Raw genomic sequence first — 19224 nt, 5'->3', positions numbered from 1 at the left:
TATCGAATTATACTGATATTTACAAGTATTTCATGTTATGTGTATTAAATCATTGTTATCTGCTTTCAGACTGAGTGAACCAAATATGGCCTCTATTAGTGGCCAGCTTGAAGAATTTTACATGACAAATAGTCGTAAAGACATGAATGAGGCCCTAACCGATATGCTCCTAAATGCATGTGTCACACCAGCCTTGATGCCGAACAGACTGATGATGGAGCATGTTCTGCTGGTTAGCATTCTTCATCACAATGTTGGAATTGAGGTAATCTCATTCCTCAGATGTCTATTAAATTGCTCATGAACTCTTTATGTGTGTGATTTTGTTTTAAACTTGTCTTTAATCAGCATAGTTGAAATTTTCAGGAATTGAGTTACATTTTTTGTAGAAAAAATGCAAATATTTTATTTTGGCAGTACATTTAAAATGACTCTTAGTTGATCCATTTTTCAATTCTGATTCCTAGAAAAAATATTACAGCTTGTTAAACGGGTTTCTAGATCTATCGAAGTCATGGCATATTTTCTATTCTGAAAGGAGTGTGGATAGCTTTAGTGGTTGTGAAAGGCTTAATCAACATTAAAAGAATTCTCATTACCTTGAAATACGGCAAGAAATTGTGAAAACTTGCAGTTTCTAAATACTGGATCTTTTCCTATGTGGTTAAAAGAAAATTGAATCATGTTAAATAAGGGATCTAGAAACCCAATGCTTTGTTAATTTCCTGAAATTTTATGTTTCAAATAGACTAACCAATCAATAGAAGTCTTAGAATTCAAATTGTATGTTTTTGTCCACTTTTCTAACTATAGGTACATGACTTTCAGATAAAAGTGACACATTTCTAACCTATATGGCTATAAATAATTCAGTGGGGTGATATGACCACCAGGGGTGGCAAACACATAAAATGTTGGTGTGGGCCATGCAATGCCACCTCTCAATTTAAAGCCTACCCATAACAGAGAGATTATGATATCTTTATTGCTAAAAGAAGCAGCAAATTACTCTTACAGATAGTAGTGCGATGTTTTCACAGGTAATGTCTCACCTACTTGACGCCAGCTAGACAGTTGCAAGAACATATGACATTTGACAATGCAATTTGAAATCCTCACAGAACTACACTACACATCAGTATTTGGAAAATGATGGTTAAAATAAACTTACTATTTAGAGCTCGTCTACACCTATCTCCTGTCAAAAGGCTATTCCCTTTTTTGAGTTTCTTCACCTCTGCCGCATCTGTTCCCAGGATGCAGCTTTCTATTCCAGGACATCAAGATACACTCCTTCTTTAAAGAAGAAGGTTATGTTGCTGCCCACACCCGCATCTTCTCCATTTTCTGTACATTTGCGCTCACCCCATCTTCCTGTTGCCATAATAGTGATAGAGTCCCTCTTCTCCTTAACTACCACACTATCAGTCTCTGCATCCAACACATCCTCCGCAATTTCCACCATCCCTTCTCTTCCCCAGGCTATCTGCAAGGATCATGATACCCTCATACATTAGTCCCTCCTGTCATGTACACACAACCCTGTAAAAGTATCAGCAACAATAGAACACACCTGGAGTCTGGTTTCGCTGTTAACAATCACTATTTTATTAGTAAGCACGTCATATAGTAACAAACCAGGTAAATCAAGAGTTAACGGTGTTATGTATATATAGGTGTAAATATATAAATCCCTAAATTTCTTCAAGCTTAGATGGTAAATGATACAGTCTTACGATGATATGTAAAAAAAAGTTCAGTTCAGGTGCACGAGATTGAAGTGAGAGAGAGATATTTGTAATCTGAATAATCAGGTGTCGTCGATCCTCCTCAATGTCCTCCAAATCTTCCAAGTTAGCCAAACGTGACCAACTGAAGAGCGCCGTCTCCAAGTGATAATCTACCAACCCAGGCAAGGGTTAGACACACCGGTAGATTCCACAGGGTCGCCCTTACATGCACTGATAGTCACGGATTGATTCCTCTCAATCGATTCTCAGCCCCACCCTTTGTGGGTACTTGAAAGTTCAGTGGCAATTTCCGCCACCAGCCTTTGTGCGTCTGCGTGTCCTTGTAAAAAGTAAACAGGCTGCAGAGAAACCATAACATTTGTTGTCCATCAAATAACACACTCTCTCTCTCTCTCTCCCTCTCTCTCTCTCTCTCTCTCTCTCCTCCCCTCCCTCTCTCTCTCTCTCCTCCCCCCTCTCTCTCTCTCCCCCTCTCCCCCTCCCTCCCTCCCTCTCAGCTCAAACAGCATCCAGAGTGGCAGTCGACAGAAAATATGAACCCAAGGGGTACATAATACTCCCCACTAATCTCCCTTCACGAACTTATCCCTGCAAGTGGCTTGAGTGCTACATCTGCCCATACACGTCCTGCTCACCTCCTTTCAGAGCCCCAAACAGTCTTTCCAGGTGGAGGCACTACTTCACCTGCGAATCTGATGAAGTTGTCTTTTGTGTCCAATGCCTCCGCTGCAACCCCCTACATTGGTGAGACCTGTCGTAAATTGAGGCACCACTTCATCAAGGCTTCTACACCATCCGCCACAAGCAGGACTTAGCAATGGCCAAACATTTTAATTCCCATTCTAACTTGTTGATCCGTGGTCTCCACTTGTGCCAAGATGAGGCCACCTTTAGAGTGGGGTAGCAATACCTTGTATTCCATCTGGCACTGTTGAACCTGATGGCATGAATATTGGTTTCTCCTTCTGGTGAACAAATCTTTCCACCACCCCCCTCTATTACCCACTCTGACCTTACACTTATTTTCATCTGCCTATCATATCCCCCTGCTCCCCCCTTTTTCCTGTTGTCCACTCTTTTCTTATCTCAGAGTCTTTCTTTTCCAGCCCTTGACCTTTCCCACCCACCTGGCTTCACCTATCACCTTCCAGCTAGCTGCCTTCCCCTGCCCCCCACCTTTTTATTCTGGCATCTTCCCCCTTCCTTCTCAGTCCTGAAGAAGGGTCTCAGCCCAAAACATCGTGAGTTTACTCTTTTCTATAGATGCTGCCTGATTGCTGAGTTCCTCCAGCATGTTGTATGTGTTGCTTACTGTTTAGAAATAATTTTAAGTTTCAATTGTTTTCTTAAAAGGTTAATATTAATAAATTTTGAACAGGTTTTCTAAAATGCTTCGTTTATTTCCATCTGAATCCATTATAGTTTTTTTAAATAGTAAAACAATGTGTGCATGTAAATAAGCAACAGGACTCGTTTTTCCTTAAAGTCCATAATTACTGTTACTAATTCATCAAAAATTATCTCTGCCCAAAATTAGCATGGCATGTGACAGATTTTTTTTTAAATTCATGCCATTTGGGCATAAGCTCTCAAAGTTTCCCCACCCCTGACCTACACTAATACCTCAATGCAGGACTGAAACACCGCGATATTTTTAAATGAGGTCTTCAGTCTAGATCCTGTTTGCAGCCTTAAGTGGATATTAGAGATTCTGTAACATCAACAAAGAAAATATAGCAGTTCTCCTGGCATCCTTTGTTCTTGAATCTACATCTAAAATTGGTCACTTAGTTCATTGTTGCTCCTGAAAATATTCTTTGCGTAGTGTTATTCTATGATAACAATTATTGTCTAATTTAAATACTTGGTGGTTACACCACATGATCATGAATTTTGAGCTGTAATTTGTAATAGAATTATAGGTACAAGATTGTTGCCTTTTTGTTTTACAGGTTGGAGCACATGTTTTGGAGGCAGTGGTGAAGAAATTTGAAGAACATTCTAAAAATGTTGGTGAAGGGAAGGAATCTGATAATCTAATCAATTTGATTGCACATTTTTACAACTTCCACGTAATACATTCCACGTTAGTGTTTGATATTCTGAGAAAACTTATAGATGGCTTTAAAGAGAAAGACATTGAACTAACACTTTTCTTATTGAAGCATGTGGGATTTGCTCTTCGGAAAGATGATGCTGTGGCATTGAAAGAATTTATCTTAGAAGCTCAAAGAAAAGTTAATACTGATGGGAGACAGTTTCATGACCAGACCAGGGTAAGAAAGATTTCAAATTTTCATAGTTCATTAAAGGACTAGCAGTCTTAACATAGGTTTAAAAATTTAACAGGAGCATTACACCTACATTTATGAAATTAAAGTATACTTCAAGCTTTGAAGTTTCATTTTTTAAGTTCCTAATTTAGTTATACCATTGAGAAACTGATCAGAAATTGGGGAAATGATAATTGACATTAATGCAGATCAGGGATAAAATGAAGGATCTTCAGTTTTCCATTTAGCTACAGTAGATTTGATCTCAATTGCTTGGAATGAAAAGAATTGCAGTGAACTCTGGTTAATTGGGACACATCGGGACCAGTACATTTTGGTCCAATTAAGCAACTGTCCCAAATAGGTGAAATTTCATGGAAATGGTTAAAAGATATTAAAAAGACAAACTACCATTTCACTGAGTAACATATTATGTATTTAAATAAGATACAGAACAAATGAGAACACTACCAATTCTACTACAGTGCTCTAAAACTCATAGTTGTGGATGGAAGAATTCATCCAGTGTACACTGTAGTGTTCTTTTGATTGCTATAATGGGGAAAAAAAACTCAGCGCAGACACCTAGTGCAAATAATGGACTACCTTAACTTTTCATAGTTCTTAACTTATTGAAGTAGTGAAATTGCTGTGAGCAAATCAGTTCTGAATTATCTTACTGCTTATTTCTTGCCAACTGTCAATGAAAAAGTAACTGGTCTTTGAACACAAACATACCCAACTGATGCTATTTCAAAACTGTTCAACAACAATCTCCTATCCCAATTAAGCGACATAGTGTCCCAATTAAGCATCTGGTCTGATTAACTGATGGCCCAATTAACCAGAATCCACTGTATATGCTTAAAACATAGGTATGCTATTTGGCTGCATAAATGTCTTCTACCCTGCTGTTATGAGACTATTAAATGGTTCACTACTATGCTAAGTTGGACTCTTGACATAACAGTCTACCAATTATGATCTTACACTTTATTGTCAGCCTACACTGCACTTTCGCTGTAGCTGTTAGACTTTATTCTGCATCCTGTTGCTGTTTTATGGTGTACTACTTCAGTACACTATGTAATGAATTGATCTGTAAGACAAGTATTTCACTGTTCTTTGGTACATGTGACAGTTATAATCCAATTCTAGTTCTATTGCCAACCCCATTATTCAAATTATCTTGGCCAATCTTTTCCCTACAGTACTGCAATATCCCAATGTCCTGCAATTACCCTAACATCAAAGGTCTTGAAAATAACTGTGCTTGTAGAAAATTCCCCAAGATTTACTATTTCTTCAAAGTTCAATGTAAAATTTATTATCAGGATTATTTTTAACAGGATCAATGAAAGAGCAAATAGAGCATAGAAGACAAGAAACTGTGCAAATGCAAATATAAATAAATACCAATAAATAACCAGAGCATGAAATAACAAGACAAAGGGTCCTTAATATGTGATCTTTAGCTGTGGGAACATCTCAATAGCTGAGTGTAGTTATCCTCTTGTTCAAGAGGCTCATTGTTGAGAGTAAGTAACTGTTCTTGAATCTGGTGGTGTGAGTCCTGAGGCACTTGTACCTTCTACCTGATGGCAGGAGCGATAAAAGAGCATGACCTGGATGGTGAGGATCTATGATAAAGGATGCAGCAATGTTTCATGTAGATGTTTGGGCGGGCTTTACCCATGATGTACTGAGCTGGATTCATGTGAAGAAATATTTTTTCATCTCGGTCCACAACCAACCCTTCCCCCACTCCAAATCCATTAGAGGAATCAACCTTGTGATCCTCTTTATACTCGCTGCCTTGTAAGTGTATACTTCCTTCTGTAGGAAGACAGATTTTCGAGGTGCTAACTTTCTCAACCAGATTCCAGGTAATTGACTGCTGTACTCATGATTTCTTGTAATAAAGGTTTCAGTAGGATAATGACCAGTGACAAGTCCTCAGAGTTTATGATCGAGCTTTCATTCAGGCTTTAGTGGGGGGATATTCTTGGGATACCATAGTCTGCTAGATTGACAGTAAATACCTCAACAACTGACTCACATTTATGGCTATTAATTTTGCTATGCAGATTAGAGGAAATGTCACCCCACCACCACCCCTTACTGCTGCTGTGTTATCTAATGTTGTAACTGACCTTTGTCGCCTTTATCTCTTTCCTAATGTCCTTGTACCATGGATTAACCCATTTATGTCTGGCATTGGTAATGTTTAATGTCTTTAACATTGCAATCCACACATGGCTATAATTACTGTTTATCCTACAAGCAAGTGCAGTCATTTTGGTGTTTGCTTATTTTGATTGCTTGTTGATTACATGTTAATTTTCAATGGTTCATGCTTTGTGTGCTTAGATCTGCACTCCACAACCTTGCAGATCTCCATTTAACTTCCCCTCTTAACTTAGTTATGTCCCCTTCTATTTGACATTTGTAGTCTCGGCCAAAAAGACTCTATCTACCCAGTTCATGCCTCCCATAATTTTAGTCTTCCTACCTCTGATGCAAAATGGACTATCTTGCCTTTATATTCCACCTGCCTTGTCTTGAACTTCTGGTAACTGCGCCCCACCTCCTCTCCTTCACCATTCCCCATTCCTGTCTCCTCTCACCTTATCGCTTACCTGCCCATCATCTCCATCTGGTTCTCCTCCCCTTCTCCTTCATGGTCTTCTGTCCGTTCCTATCAGATTCCCCCTTCTCTGGCCCTTTATTTCTTTCGCCAATCAATTTCCCTTTACTTCACCCCGTCACCGTCTCCCAGTTTCATCCAGTGGCCCTGACCTCACACATCATGAAGACCCTAGAGATGCGGTCCTGGCTCACCTCCGACCCCCTGGTCAGGTTAGCCCTCAAAACCCTACAGTTTGCCTACCAGGAGCACACTGGAGTCAGCAATGCTGACATCTATCTGCTGAACAGAGCCTGCTCCCATTTGGATTAGCAGGGCTCATGTTACTTGATTTCTCAAACACCTTCAATACCATACTGCTTTCAATACTGGGGGAAAAGCTTTGTTCAATGCAGTTCCATTGTATCCTGGATAATGGACTACCTGACTGGTAGGCCACAATTCGTGCAGCTTCTGAGCTGTGTGTCAGACATGGCTATAAGCAGCACTAGGCCCCCCTGGGGGACTGTATTGGCTCCCTTCCTATGTACCCTGTATACCTCAGACTTTAGATACAACACTGAGCCACATCTCAGTGGTGACTCATTCAGTGATCAAATTCTTTGATGACTCAGCAATAGTTGGGTGTATAAAGGGAGGGTGGGAGGATGAATACAGGGCCCTGGTGGAGGACTTTGTCAAATGGTGCAAGCTGAATAATCTGCAGCTCAACATCAGTAAGAAAAAAAAGATAATGATAGACTTTAGGAAGACCAAGCCTGCACTGCTCCCAGTTACTATTGATGGTGAGGACCTACAAATACCTGGGAGTGCACATGGACGACAGACTTGAGTGGAGCACCAACAGAGGCTATGTTCAAGAGGAGCCAGAGTTGCCTGTACTTCCTGAGGAGACTGAGGTTCTTTGGAGTATGCAAGCCTCTCGTTCACATGCTCTGCTGTCACCAGCACAATCTTCTATGCAGTGTTATGTTGGGGCAATGGCATCAACATGGGTGATGCCAACAGGCTCAATAAACCAATTAGAAAGGCTGGCTCTATTATAGGAGTCAAACTGGGCACACTGGAGGCTGCAGGTGAACAAAAGACCCTGCAGAAAATCCTGGGCAATGTTTGCATGCCACTGAAGTTGAACAAAGGAGCACTTTTAGTTTCTTTTAAAACTAATAGAGAGCCTTTCCACTGTCCCCTCCTAGCTGAAGAATCTTGGTGAATCTCCTCTGCATGCTGCCCTATACATATAACACAGAACAGTACAGCACAGGAACAGGCCATTCATCTCACAATGTTGCGCCGAACCAGAAGAACACCAACACTAATCCTTCAATACAGTCATTCTCTTCCTGTAACATGGAGACCAAAATGAAACACTGTACTCCAGCTGTGGCCTAACCAATGTAGACACACTGACTATCTTTGATTTAATCCCTGCTTTAACAAGTGCAGATTAATGCTGTTTCAGTTTTTTTCTAGTAACTTCCCTACTGACATTAGAGCGAAAAGATTGAAATTACTTGGTTTAACCATGTTGCATAAAGCTACTGTATTTGTTGTCCTTCTGTCTGGAATGCACTGCCTGAGTGGGTGTTGAAGGAGGCTGAGCATTAAAAATTATGTAGATGAGGTATTGATTTGCCAATGTACAGGCAGACCCCAGGTTACGTACGAGTTCCCGTTCCTGAGTCCGTCTTTAAGTCGGATTTGTACGTAAGTCGGAACAAGTACTTCCGGTATTATTTAGCGTCAGTTAGTCAAACGTTTTTCTTAGTATATAGTATATATTTTACCTTTCTATGCATATAAAACACTTAAGAAACATATGTATTCCAATAATTAAACTACTGCATTGCTTTGTAATAATTGTAGCTTTCATTGGGGCAGGGCCTTTCACATGCTCCATCATTCTCACTTTATCCGTATCCTTTAAAATTGTTCCGATCGTTGACCTACTGTAGCCTAACGCATTTCCAATGACCGTTGGTGTTCCACCTCTTTCCAAACGCTTTATTATTTCCACTTTATTTTCAATCGTGATCGCTTCCCGTCAACGGAACAGAAACACTGCGGCTCATGAGGTCTGCTGGGTCCTAAGGACCACCGCACTGAATTCCCCTGGTCCTAAACTCCACCGCACTGAGAAAGGCTAAATGGAACAAGTGGGCTCTGTGCTGGATTTGGGTATTTGATCCTCCACAATATTCCGCGTGGGAATTTAAACTGGAGGTGGTAGTGTTTTTTTTTACTAGGTCGAGTTGCGAGCTCGACATCAACCCGGCATGGATGGTACGGGAGTCACTGGATCGACATCAACCCGGCACGGGAGCGGTCTGTCACTAGATCGAACTCGGGAACCCCCATTCTCGAGCCCAGCACTGATCTCTCGGCGCCACCAGCCGACTGGAACGGGGTGGGGTGGGGTCAGGGTGAATCTTACTAAGAAAAATTTAAGCCAAATACGAAGTTAAACACTCAACACAGTGTCAATGGCAACAACTTAAAATGGCAAATGGTGTTGCGATGCAAATTAAAATGGCGGATGGCTTTCTCCTTCCTCAGTTCATAAATACAAGTTGTCCATAAGTCGGACGTTCATAACTCGGGGACTACCTATATAGAAGACAATGAACCAAGTTGTAGTAAATTGGGGTAGCATTGATATGTACTTGATGGTTAGCATGGACATAGTGATTGAAGGGCTGTTTTCTATGCTAAATGATTCTGGTGCTTGCTTTGGATTGCTTTGCTTAAGACATTTGATCCCAATTATCTTTGTTTCCTAGGCTCCCCATAATTTTATGCACCTCAGTTATATCTCCTTCAGCCTCACCTGTAGAGTGTTTATAGACCAAGGGTTGCAGGCTTTTTAGCTCTTGAAAATGGCAACATAGGTAGACAGTGGTGAAGGTAGCATTAGGCACACCTGCCTTCATTAATCTGGGCACTGAGTACAAGAGTACCTGTTGTAACTGGTAAGACCACACTTGGACAGCTCTGGTCACCCAGCTATAGGAAGGATGTCATTAAGCTGGAAAGGGTGCATAAAAGATTCACTGGGATGGTTCTGATACTGGAGGGCTTCAGTAACAAAGAGACGCAAGACAGCCTGTGCCTCTTTGCCCTGGAGCATGGGAGCCTGAGGGGGGATCTCGCAGAGATTTACAAAATCATGAGCAAAGTTAAGGTGGATATTCGGTCTATTTCCAGGGTAGGGGAGTGAAAACCTACAGAACAGATTTAAGATGAGAAGGGAAAGATTTAAAAAGAACCTACCATACAGAGAGTGAAACCTGTCCATTTTTCACACAGGGTGGTAGGTCTACACAACAAGCTGCCCTAAGAAGCTGTAGAGGTGGGTAATATTACTGTGTTTGAAACATATTTAGACAGCTACATTGATATAAATGGCTCAGTGGGATATAGGGCAAATGCAGGCAGACAAGAAAAGATTTTCTAGACCTCTTGGTCATTCTGGATGAGTTGGGCTGAAAGGCCAACTTCCATGCTGTATAACTCTGCTTCTTGGTTTCAATCAGAACTTTCCGATTGCTAACCTTTTCCAGTTCAGCGTCCCTGTGAATATCCTCGTCACCCTGCACAGTGCAGTTACAACTTTTCTGTCATACATTTTACCAACCCCCATTGGATTCTGTGGGCTTTTAATTTTCTGACCTACCAGTAAATAACCTTTTCAAAAGCATTACTAAAACCCACGTAGACAACATCAGGAGTAAATAAAAGTTGGATTAGCTGGAAGTACTCAGCAGTCAGACAGCATTTGTGAAGAGAGCCAAAACTATCATAATGATAATGAGTTGGACTGCAATGAAATCCAGCTCATTTCATCAGTGGTACCATGAATATTTTCAATGGATTATCCGGAATGGCAAATGAAGCAGATAATACCAGCAGCATTGCCAAGTATTTAATAGTGAAAGTGGTTGGACTGTGAGTAATGTTTTTTTCTCTCTGTGTATTGTGCTTTAGGATCAGCCAAATGAACCAGAATAGTCTTACCAATTTACATTGCAACTCATTTTCTTTTTCTAGATTTGCTTTATGCTGGAAATCTTGTTGGCATTGAAGAATAATGATATGAGAAAAATTCCAGGCTATGATCCTGAACCAGTGGAAAGATTTCGAAAACTGCACAGGAGCCTGGTAATGCAACAATATTTTTAAAACAAGTACAGAAAATAAATTCATACTTCAAACAAGTGGAAGAATGCTAGGACTTTTCCCTAATTGAGGTTTACTGATTTGAATATAACGAATCATAGTCTGGGTATTTTCATTTGGCACTTCCTCCACTTATCTTTCAAAACCTGTTCACTATCTCCATCTTAACAACATTTTTCTCAATCTCTGAGAAACTTCCCAAATCTTTGTTGTCAGGCTGCTTCACTGATGCACAACACTGGTTGTTTTACAATTATTTTCATTTAACACGAGAAGTGCCATTATCAGCATCTTGCCTAGCATCAGAAATTCTGTTTCCTGACATAGACAACATCTGATCTGTTCAGAATTTCAACATTGTATAAAATTATGTGATGAGCTAGAGAGAAGGCATACAATATGGCAAATATTTGAGGGAAGCCAGAGGATTAGGATGACTTCAAAAGCCGACAGAGGGCAACTGAAAAAGCTACAAGGAAGGGAAAGATGAAATATAAGGATAAACTAGTCAATAAAATATAAAGATTGCAGAAGTTTTTGTGAATACATAAAGGATAAGAGAGTGATCATTGGATACCTTGAAAGAGAATTGAGGGGCAGAGGTGAGTGTACTGGATTACTGGGCAGAAGGTGCTGGGGAAGCAAAGGTCTGAAGGTAGGTGAGTCACCTGGAGTAGATGGGCTACCCCACAGAGTTTTGAGAGGTAGTTGAAGAGATTGTGAAGGCATTAGTAGTGATCTTTCAAGAATCACAGGAGTCAGGGTCCCAAAAGACTGAATAATCACAAATATGACACCGCTGATTAAGAAGGAAGAGAGGAAAAACAGGAAATTATAAACTGGTTAGCCTGATTCTGGTGATTTTAGAGTCCATTAAGGATGAAATTTTAGAATACTCAGAAGTATAATAAGACAAATAATAAAATAATGATAAATAAGACAGTCAGCAGGTTTGCCTAAGGGATGACCTTGCCTGGCAAATCTATTAGAAGAATGTAACAAGCAGGTTAGATGAAGGTTTGATGAATGTAATTTACTTGGATTTCAAAAGGCCCTTGATAAAGTGTCACACACAGGGCTGCTGAAAAAGATAGGAGTCCATGACGTTAACGGAATGGATTGAAGATTGTACAATGGGCAGACGTCAGAGAGATATAAAGAGGTTACCAATTACCAGTACAGATCCACAAAGGTCAGCATTGCAACCACAACTTTTCACTTTATACATTAATGATCTGGATGAAGGAACTAACAGCGCTGTGGCTAGCTTTGCAGGTGATACAAAGATAGGTAGTGTCACAGGGGCAGGGAGTCTGCAGAAGGACTTTGGCACGTTGGGAGAGTAAGCAGAGAAGTGGCAGATGGAATATAGTGGAGGGAAGTTTGGGACTATGCACTTTGATAGGAAGAATGAAGGTGTAGATTATATTTTAAATGGGAAGAGAATTCACAAGTCGTAGATGCAAAGGAACTTGAGTCCAAGTTCAGAATTCTCTCAAGGTTAACTTGCAGGTTATGCTGAAAGTTCAAAGTAAATTTATTATCACAGTACATACATGTCATGATATACAACCCTGACATTCATTTTCTTGTGGGCATGCTCAGTAAATCCATAATGGAATCAGACTGCACCAACTTGGCCTTTCAACCAATGTACAAAAGAAACTGCAAATTCAATACAAAAATAAAAGTAATAAAATTAAGAGTGAAGTTATCCCCTTGTATTCAAGAGCCTGATGGTTAAGTGATAATAACTGTTCCTGAACCTGGTGGCTCCTGTACCACCTTCCTGATGGCATCAGTGAGAAGTGAGCATGACAATGTTCATGGGGGTCCCTGGTGATCAATGGAGCTTTCCTGTGACAATGCTCCATGTACCTGTGCTCAGTGGTGAGGCGGGCTTTACCTGTGGTGGACTAGGTTCTGTAGGATTTTCCGTTCAAGGGCATTGGTGTTTCCATACTAGGTTGTGATGCAGCCAGTCAATGTACTCTCTGCCACACATCTATAGAAGTTGTTGAAGTTTTAAATGTCATGCTGAATCTCCACTAATTCCTTTTATATATTTTTTTAAAAATTAGAGGTGCTGCTATGCTTTCTTCGTAATTGCACTTTAGTGCTGGGCCCAGGACAGGTCCTCGGAAATAATAACACTGAGGAGTTTAAAATTGCTAACCCTTTCCACCTCTGATCCTCCAATGTGGTCTGGCTCATGGGCCTCTGGTTTCCTTCAACTGAAGTCTACATTCAGCTTGCTAACATTGAGTAAGAGGTTGTTGTTGTTGTTGTTGTTGTTGTGGCACCACTCGGCCAGATTTCTAGTCTTCCTCCTATAAGCTGATTCGTCACTACCTTTAGTAGTAATGAAGGCAATAGTCCGTATTTCACGAGGACAAGAGTATAAAATAAAAGTGTGCCAGTGTAGTGTAGAGTTAAGCATGACGCTATTACACCTTGGGGCATTCAATATCAATTCCAGTACCATCTGTATAGAGCATCCTCCTTGTGGAGTGCTTGGCTTTTCCGCAGTTACTCCAGTTTCCTCTCACAGTCTAAAGATGTACAGGGTACGTTAATCGGTCATTGTAAATTGTCCAATGATTAGATTTGGGTTAAGTCGAAATTGTTGGGTTGCTCAGGTGGTGCAGCTCGAAGGGCCGGTAGGGCCTATTCAACACTGTATAACTAAATTTTTTTTTAAAGCAAGAATTACTGTACTGCTGAAGATTTTTTCAAGGTGTTGGTCAGAAATTTTGGACCCTGCTTCTCAAGAAGGATGTGCTAACCCTAGAGAGGGTCCAGAATTAGATTCACAGGGATGATGCCAGGAGTGCAAAGAAACATTTGAGCCTCTGGGCTTGTACTCGAAGGAGTTCAGAAGTATGAGAAATATATTGTATTGAAACCTACTGGATACTGAAATACCTGGATAGCGTGGATATGAAGAGGCTGCTTCCATTAGTAAGAGAGTCTAAGATCCCTGCACACAGCCTCAGAATAAAAGGATATCCCTTTAAAACAGAGCTGAATAGGAATTTCTTCAAGCAGAGGATTGTAAATCTGGAATTCATTGACAAGGGCTGTGGAGGTTAATAAGTTATTGATTGCTTATGGAGCAATGGAGAGAAGGTGGGAGAATGGGGTTAAAGAAATTATCCATGATTGATTGTGGAGCAGACTCATTGGGCTGAATGGCCTAATTCTGCTTCTAAGTCTTACGGAACTTCCAATTGCATATCCACTATATTCCAAAGCGTTAGAGTCACAAGGCAAGAAGTGAGACCTTTGGTCCAGTGCAATCATATAGCCATCACATTCCTATCAACACTAATCCTATCTGCCATCATTTAGCCACCCCTGTAACATTCTGTGTCATTATGTTCAGTTTACTCATTTAAATAGCTCTTAAATACTTTGAGAGTATGTACCTACAGCTTCTGGTGATCTGCAAGACAGCACTCACATTGCAATGCTCCCTTAACAATTCACAGAGCCACCTAGATATTGTTCAGAAATCGCTCAGGTAGGATTGGAAGTCACAAAATTGTGACTGACAGGAGTTGTCAAGAATCACAAATGGCAAAAGTGACTAGAAGTGGAGATGGTTGAGTTTGGACAAATAGTTCCATCTTTAAGAAATACAGTTACGTCCGATCTTCATTTCATAAGACCCACACATTTTCTCTCACACATTGAACTTCTTGCTCTGCATCTAGGAAGAAAAAATTGTGTCTGATAAAATAAATTTCACTTACTGAACATCTCTTCCGAATGTAATTGTCTTTGAAGTTTCTTTACTTGAATGTCTTTGAACTAGTCTGCAACATGTCCCCTCCACCTCCAGACATTTTAAATGAGCTACTAATTCTCAGTCAATATTCAGCGGGCCTTCATGTTTGTAGATGAACTGTTGGCATTATGTTAAAACAAGTGGCAAGCTCCTGAAAGATGCTTGCTGATGTGATGCCACTAGGTGGCAGTGTTGCATGCTCCACATAAATTTGGCAATCTCATAGATCAGACTCAACCGATTGCTTGATGAAATATGTCATAAAAAGAATTGATTCTCGACATGTCTATCGGTGTAAATAAATATTAACAATTTTCAGCATTGATTCTGACATTAGAATGTTTGTTCACTGTCGACATTGATCTCAAATGTTATTCGTGAGACTACTTGCAATATTAATTGCAGTTTACCTCTTCCACCTATCACCTCCCAGTTTCTCGCATCATTCCACCTCTCCACCTTCCCCTCCCTTCTGGTCTTACCTATCACTGCCAGAATGTACTCCTCCTCTTCCCCCACCTTCTTATTCTGACTTCTGCCCTTTCTTTCCAAACCTGGAAGGGACTCAGACTGAAATGTTGACTGTTTATTTCCCTCCATAGATGTTGCCTGACTGCTGAGCTTCTCCAGTATTTTCTGTGTTACTAAAGAATTCCAGATTCTGCAGAATCTCTTGTGTCTTTATATTGCTGTTTAAAACGTGTATTGAGTTTCCTTCTCATTTGTTTTCCATGGTGCTTTGTCATGATCCTCCTGCTAGTGTAGGTGAACTTCACTTATCTGTGTTTCCATACATGCTTATGACAAGAGGCTTCAAGTGTAGAGAATTCCTAAGTGTTGGTGAAGTTGCATCTGGAATATTATGCAAAAGATTAACCTCCCTACCCAAGGAAGGACATACTTCTGATAGAGAAAGTGAGTGGAATTCACCAGAATGGGTCTATTTTCAGAAGAATTAGAAAAGATCTGATTAATCAAGACAATGTCTTCTCAGTGGTAGATTGGTATGTGAACAACTGATATTTCCTCTTGACTGGAACTCGAGAACTCCAGTTTCAAAACAGCATGTTTGCCATTTGGGACAGGGGTGAGAAGAAATTTCTTCACCCTGAGGTGATGAATCTTTGTATGTCTCTACTCAGCAGATCTGTAGAGGCTCAGTCACCCGGTGTAAGTAAGACTGAGGTCAATGGACATTAAGGAAATTGATTAGTGCAGAGATGTAGTGCAGTTGAAAGATCAGCCATGATATTACTAAATGGCAGTTCTGATGCAAGGGGCCAAATGGCCTTGCGTGATTCTTTCTTATGTTATTCTCAGCTCTTATTGCTTCCTTCTTGATCAATTGTATGGTACTTGTACCTCTGGTAGTTCAGCTGGATCAATCTCCACCCTGTTATCAGGCATTATATATTTGATGGGCCTCACAGCCAGCTCTCTTTAAAACACGCCGCTATTCCTCCGCTTGGCAGACTCCAAATCCCAGCTACATGTTATTTAATTCTGAATTAATTCGAACCCATTTTCTTGTCTTATCTAGGACTAGTGTTCTTCGTGGTTCTTACAAATGCCCTGCAATTTTATCATTTTTTTGGCTCAGTATAATTCGAGAACTGTTAATGTCTTCCAGTATCAATAAACGATGCTGGAGGAACTCAGAAACTCAGGCAGTGTCAGTGAAGGTAAATGGACAATCAGCAGTTTGGATAGTCCCTCGATCTGGACTGAAGGATAAAAGCAAGATGGCCAATATAAAAAGGTTCAGTGGTTCTGTCCAATATCAGAGAATGTACACAGTATGCAGCCTGAAATTCTTACTCTCTGCAGACATTCACAAAACAGAAGAAAACTACAAAGAATGAATGGCAGAAAGGTTAGAACCTCAAAATCCCCACCCGCACAAGAAGCAACAAAGCATCAATCTTCCCCCTCCCACCCTGTGCCTCAGCAAAAAGCATCATCTCTCCCCACCACCCGCCATGCAAGCAATAACAAAATGCCCAATGAGACCATGATGTAAAGTCCATCTCACAGGCATAATCAAGGGAGAGAGATGTATTGCTCCTGCCAAAGCGACAGGGATACCAACAGCTTGCTGTTTTGATGTTGCAGTCTGCAGAGTCACTTACTTCAACAGCAGCATACACTGCTCTCCCAATGTTCTGATCTTCCACGGTGCTCAAGTCGGCGACACCGCCGTGGAACAGTTTGTCTGCAGGACCACACCCCAAAGGTGCCTGTCTTCCAGACCACTCCTTGGATCCAGAACTGGCTTGCCCACAGAAGGCAAAGAGTGGTTGTAGACAGGTCATATTCTGCATGGAGGTCGGTTACCAGTGGAGTGCCGCAGGGATCTGTTCTGGGACCCCTGCTCTTCATTTTTATAAATGACCTGGATGAAGAAGTGGGGGGATGGGTTCATAAATTTGCTGATGACACAAAGGTTGGGGGTGTTGTGGATAGTGTAGAGGGCTGTCAGAGTTTACAGTGGGACATCGATAGGATGCAAAACTGGGCTGAGAAGTGGCAGATGGAGTTCGTAAGTGTGAGGTGGTTCATTTTGGTAGGTCAAATATGATGGCAGAATATAGTACTAATGGTAAGACTCTTGACAGTGTGGAGGATCAGAGGGATCTTGGGGTCTGAGTCCATAGGACACTCAAAGCAGCTGCACAGGTTGATTCTGTGGTTAAGAAGGCATACGGTGCATTGGCCTTCATCAGTAATGGGATTGAGTTTAGGAGCTGAGAGGTAATGTTGCAGCTATATAGAACCCTGGTCAGACTCCACTTGGAGTACTTGCTCAGTTCTGATCGCCTCACTACAGGAAGCATGTAGAAACCATAGAAAGGGTGCAGAGGAAATTTACGAGAATGTTGCCTGGATTGGGGAGCATGCCTTATTAGAAAAGTGAACTCGGCCTTTTTTCCTTGGAGCAGTGGAGGATGAGAGGTAACCTGATAGAGGTGTATAAGATGATGAGAGACATTGATCATGTGAATAGCCGGGAGCTTTTTTTCTCAGGGCTAGAATGGCTAGCACAAGAGGGCACAGTTTTAAGGTGCTTGGAAGTCTGTACAGAGGAGATGTCAGGGGTGTTTTTTACACAGAGAGTGATGAGTACGTGGAACGGACTGCCGGCAACGGTGGTAGAGGAGGAAACAATAGGGGCTTTTAAGAGACTCCTGGACAGGTACATGGAGCTCAGGAAAATAGAGGGCTATGGGTAATTTCTAAGGTAGAGACATGTTCGGCACAGCTTTGTGGGCTGAAGGGCCTGTATTGTGCTGTAGGTTTTCTGTGTTTCTATATCAAAAATACTAGGCTGCTCAGCAAGCTCCAAGAGCAGGAATCCGCAGAACCCACCACTGTTTGAATGCAGCTGTAGGTCACAGACTCCAACAGGACTCCAGCCAACTTGCAAAGGAAAGAACAGACATTAGAGAGAATTTTAAACTGTTCTGCAGAAGTACTGAGAGAAGTCACCCTCTGGTGCCATCTTTAGCTCCTCCCACAGAAGGTGAAGGGAAGAAATGGAACAAGAGCTAGCATGTGGATTATTTTTGCCATTTCATCACAACCACTTGCAAATTTATCTGATAGTTGTACCATTCCAGTGTTTTGGGAGGTGATTACTGTCATACAAATTGAGTACAGCAAGAATGCCTTAGCAAACTGAGTGATTAGGTGGTAGTTTAATGTTATCCATTTTCAATGAAAAGTCCCCACATCAACCAATTTGACTAGAGAGAGGCAAAAAACTCAGCTGAGTTTCTTACTGAGTAGCTCACAAAATTCCCCAGTAGATATATTCATTGAGTTGGATAGTGTTCTTAAGGTTAGTGGGATCAAAGATGATGAGGAAGAAGCTGGAACAAAATACTGAGTTTGAATGATCAGCCATGAGCCTGTTGAATGGTTGAATAGGCTCAACCACCAAATAGGTCCTATTTATCTATGTCTTGAATTTATATGCAAATGACAGGAAAAGAGGTCACATAGAACAGACTAGCAAAGCATAGGTCCTTCAGCCCAAGGTATTGTGCCTACTTTTAACCTACTCCATGATCAATCTAATCCCTCTCTCCCACATAGCCCTCAGCACTCATTCACATTCATTTCAAACAAAAGCTCACTGCACAAAATTAGTGCTGTGCAATATAAAGACCAGCTTCAACCCTGACTACGTATTCGAGAGTTAATGGTAATGTGAAATCGGGCCCATGTTATGCTAAATGTTTGAAAAGATTAAATGTAGGTGAGTCACTCAAATCTTTCGAGTAAAAGTATAAATAAGGATTCGGCATAGAATTTTTCTGTCCTTAAAATAATAATTAAGTATTTTATGTAGTAAGATGGTTTTATTAACATTGAATGCTGAAAAGGCATCATTGATATGAATACAGTACTCCCTATATGAAAAAGCTTATCTAGAACTTCGGTTCATACCCCACATTGAACTTCTATCTCACAATCTATTATCACAAAGTCATATTGATACCTTTATTTCATGACTGACAACAGATCCATCTCCACACTGTCCTGTAAACCATTTGCAGAGAAGTATTGCATGAGTTATAGTATTCT

The 19224-nt window shown here is 40.8% G+C and overlaps 1 protein-coding gene across 1 annotated transcript in view; it reads left to right on the top strand.

Moving 5' to 3' along the window:
- nom1 (nucleolar protein with MIF4G domain 1) overlaps positions 1–19224 on the top strand; it is a 74174-nt gene that overhangs the window by 29085 nt on the left and 25865 nt on the right. The window contains exons 3-5 of the mRNA XM_073054881.1: positions 70–265; positions 3704–4027; positions 10719–10829. Of these exons, the coding sequence (XP_072910982.1) occupies positions 70–265; positions 3704–4027; positions 10719–10829 (631 nt within the window). The remainder of the gene's footprint in view (positions 1–69; positions 266–3703; positions 4028–10718; positions 10830–19224) is intronic.

The sequence above is a fragment of the Hemitrygon akajei genome, chromosome 8, assembly GCF_048418815.1.
Source record: "Hemitrygon akajei chromosome 8, sHemAka1.3, whole genome shotgun sequence".
NCBI classification, from domain to species: Eukaryota; Metazoa; Chordata; class Chondrichthyes; order Myliobatiformes; family Dasyatidae; genus Hemitrygon; species Hemitrygon akajei.
Note: the sequence above shows the minus strand (reverse complement) of the source record. Positions and strands in the feature narration are given on the sequence as shown.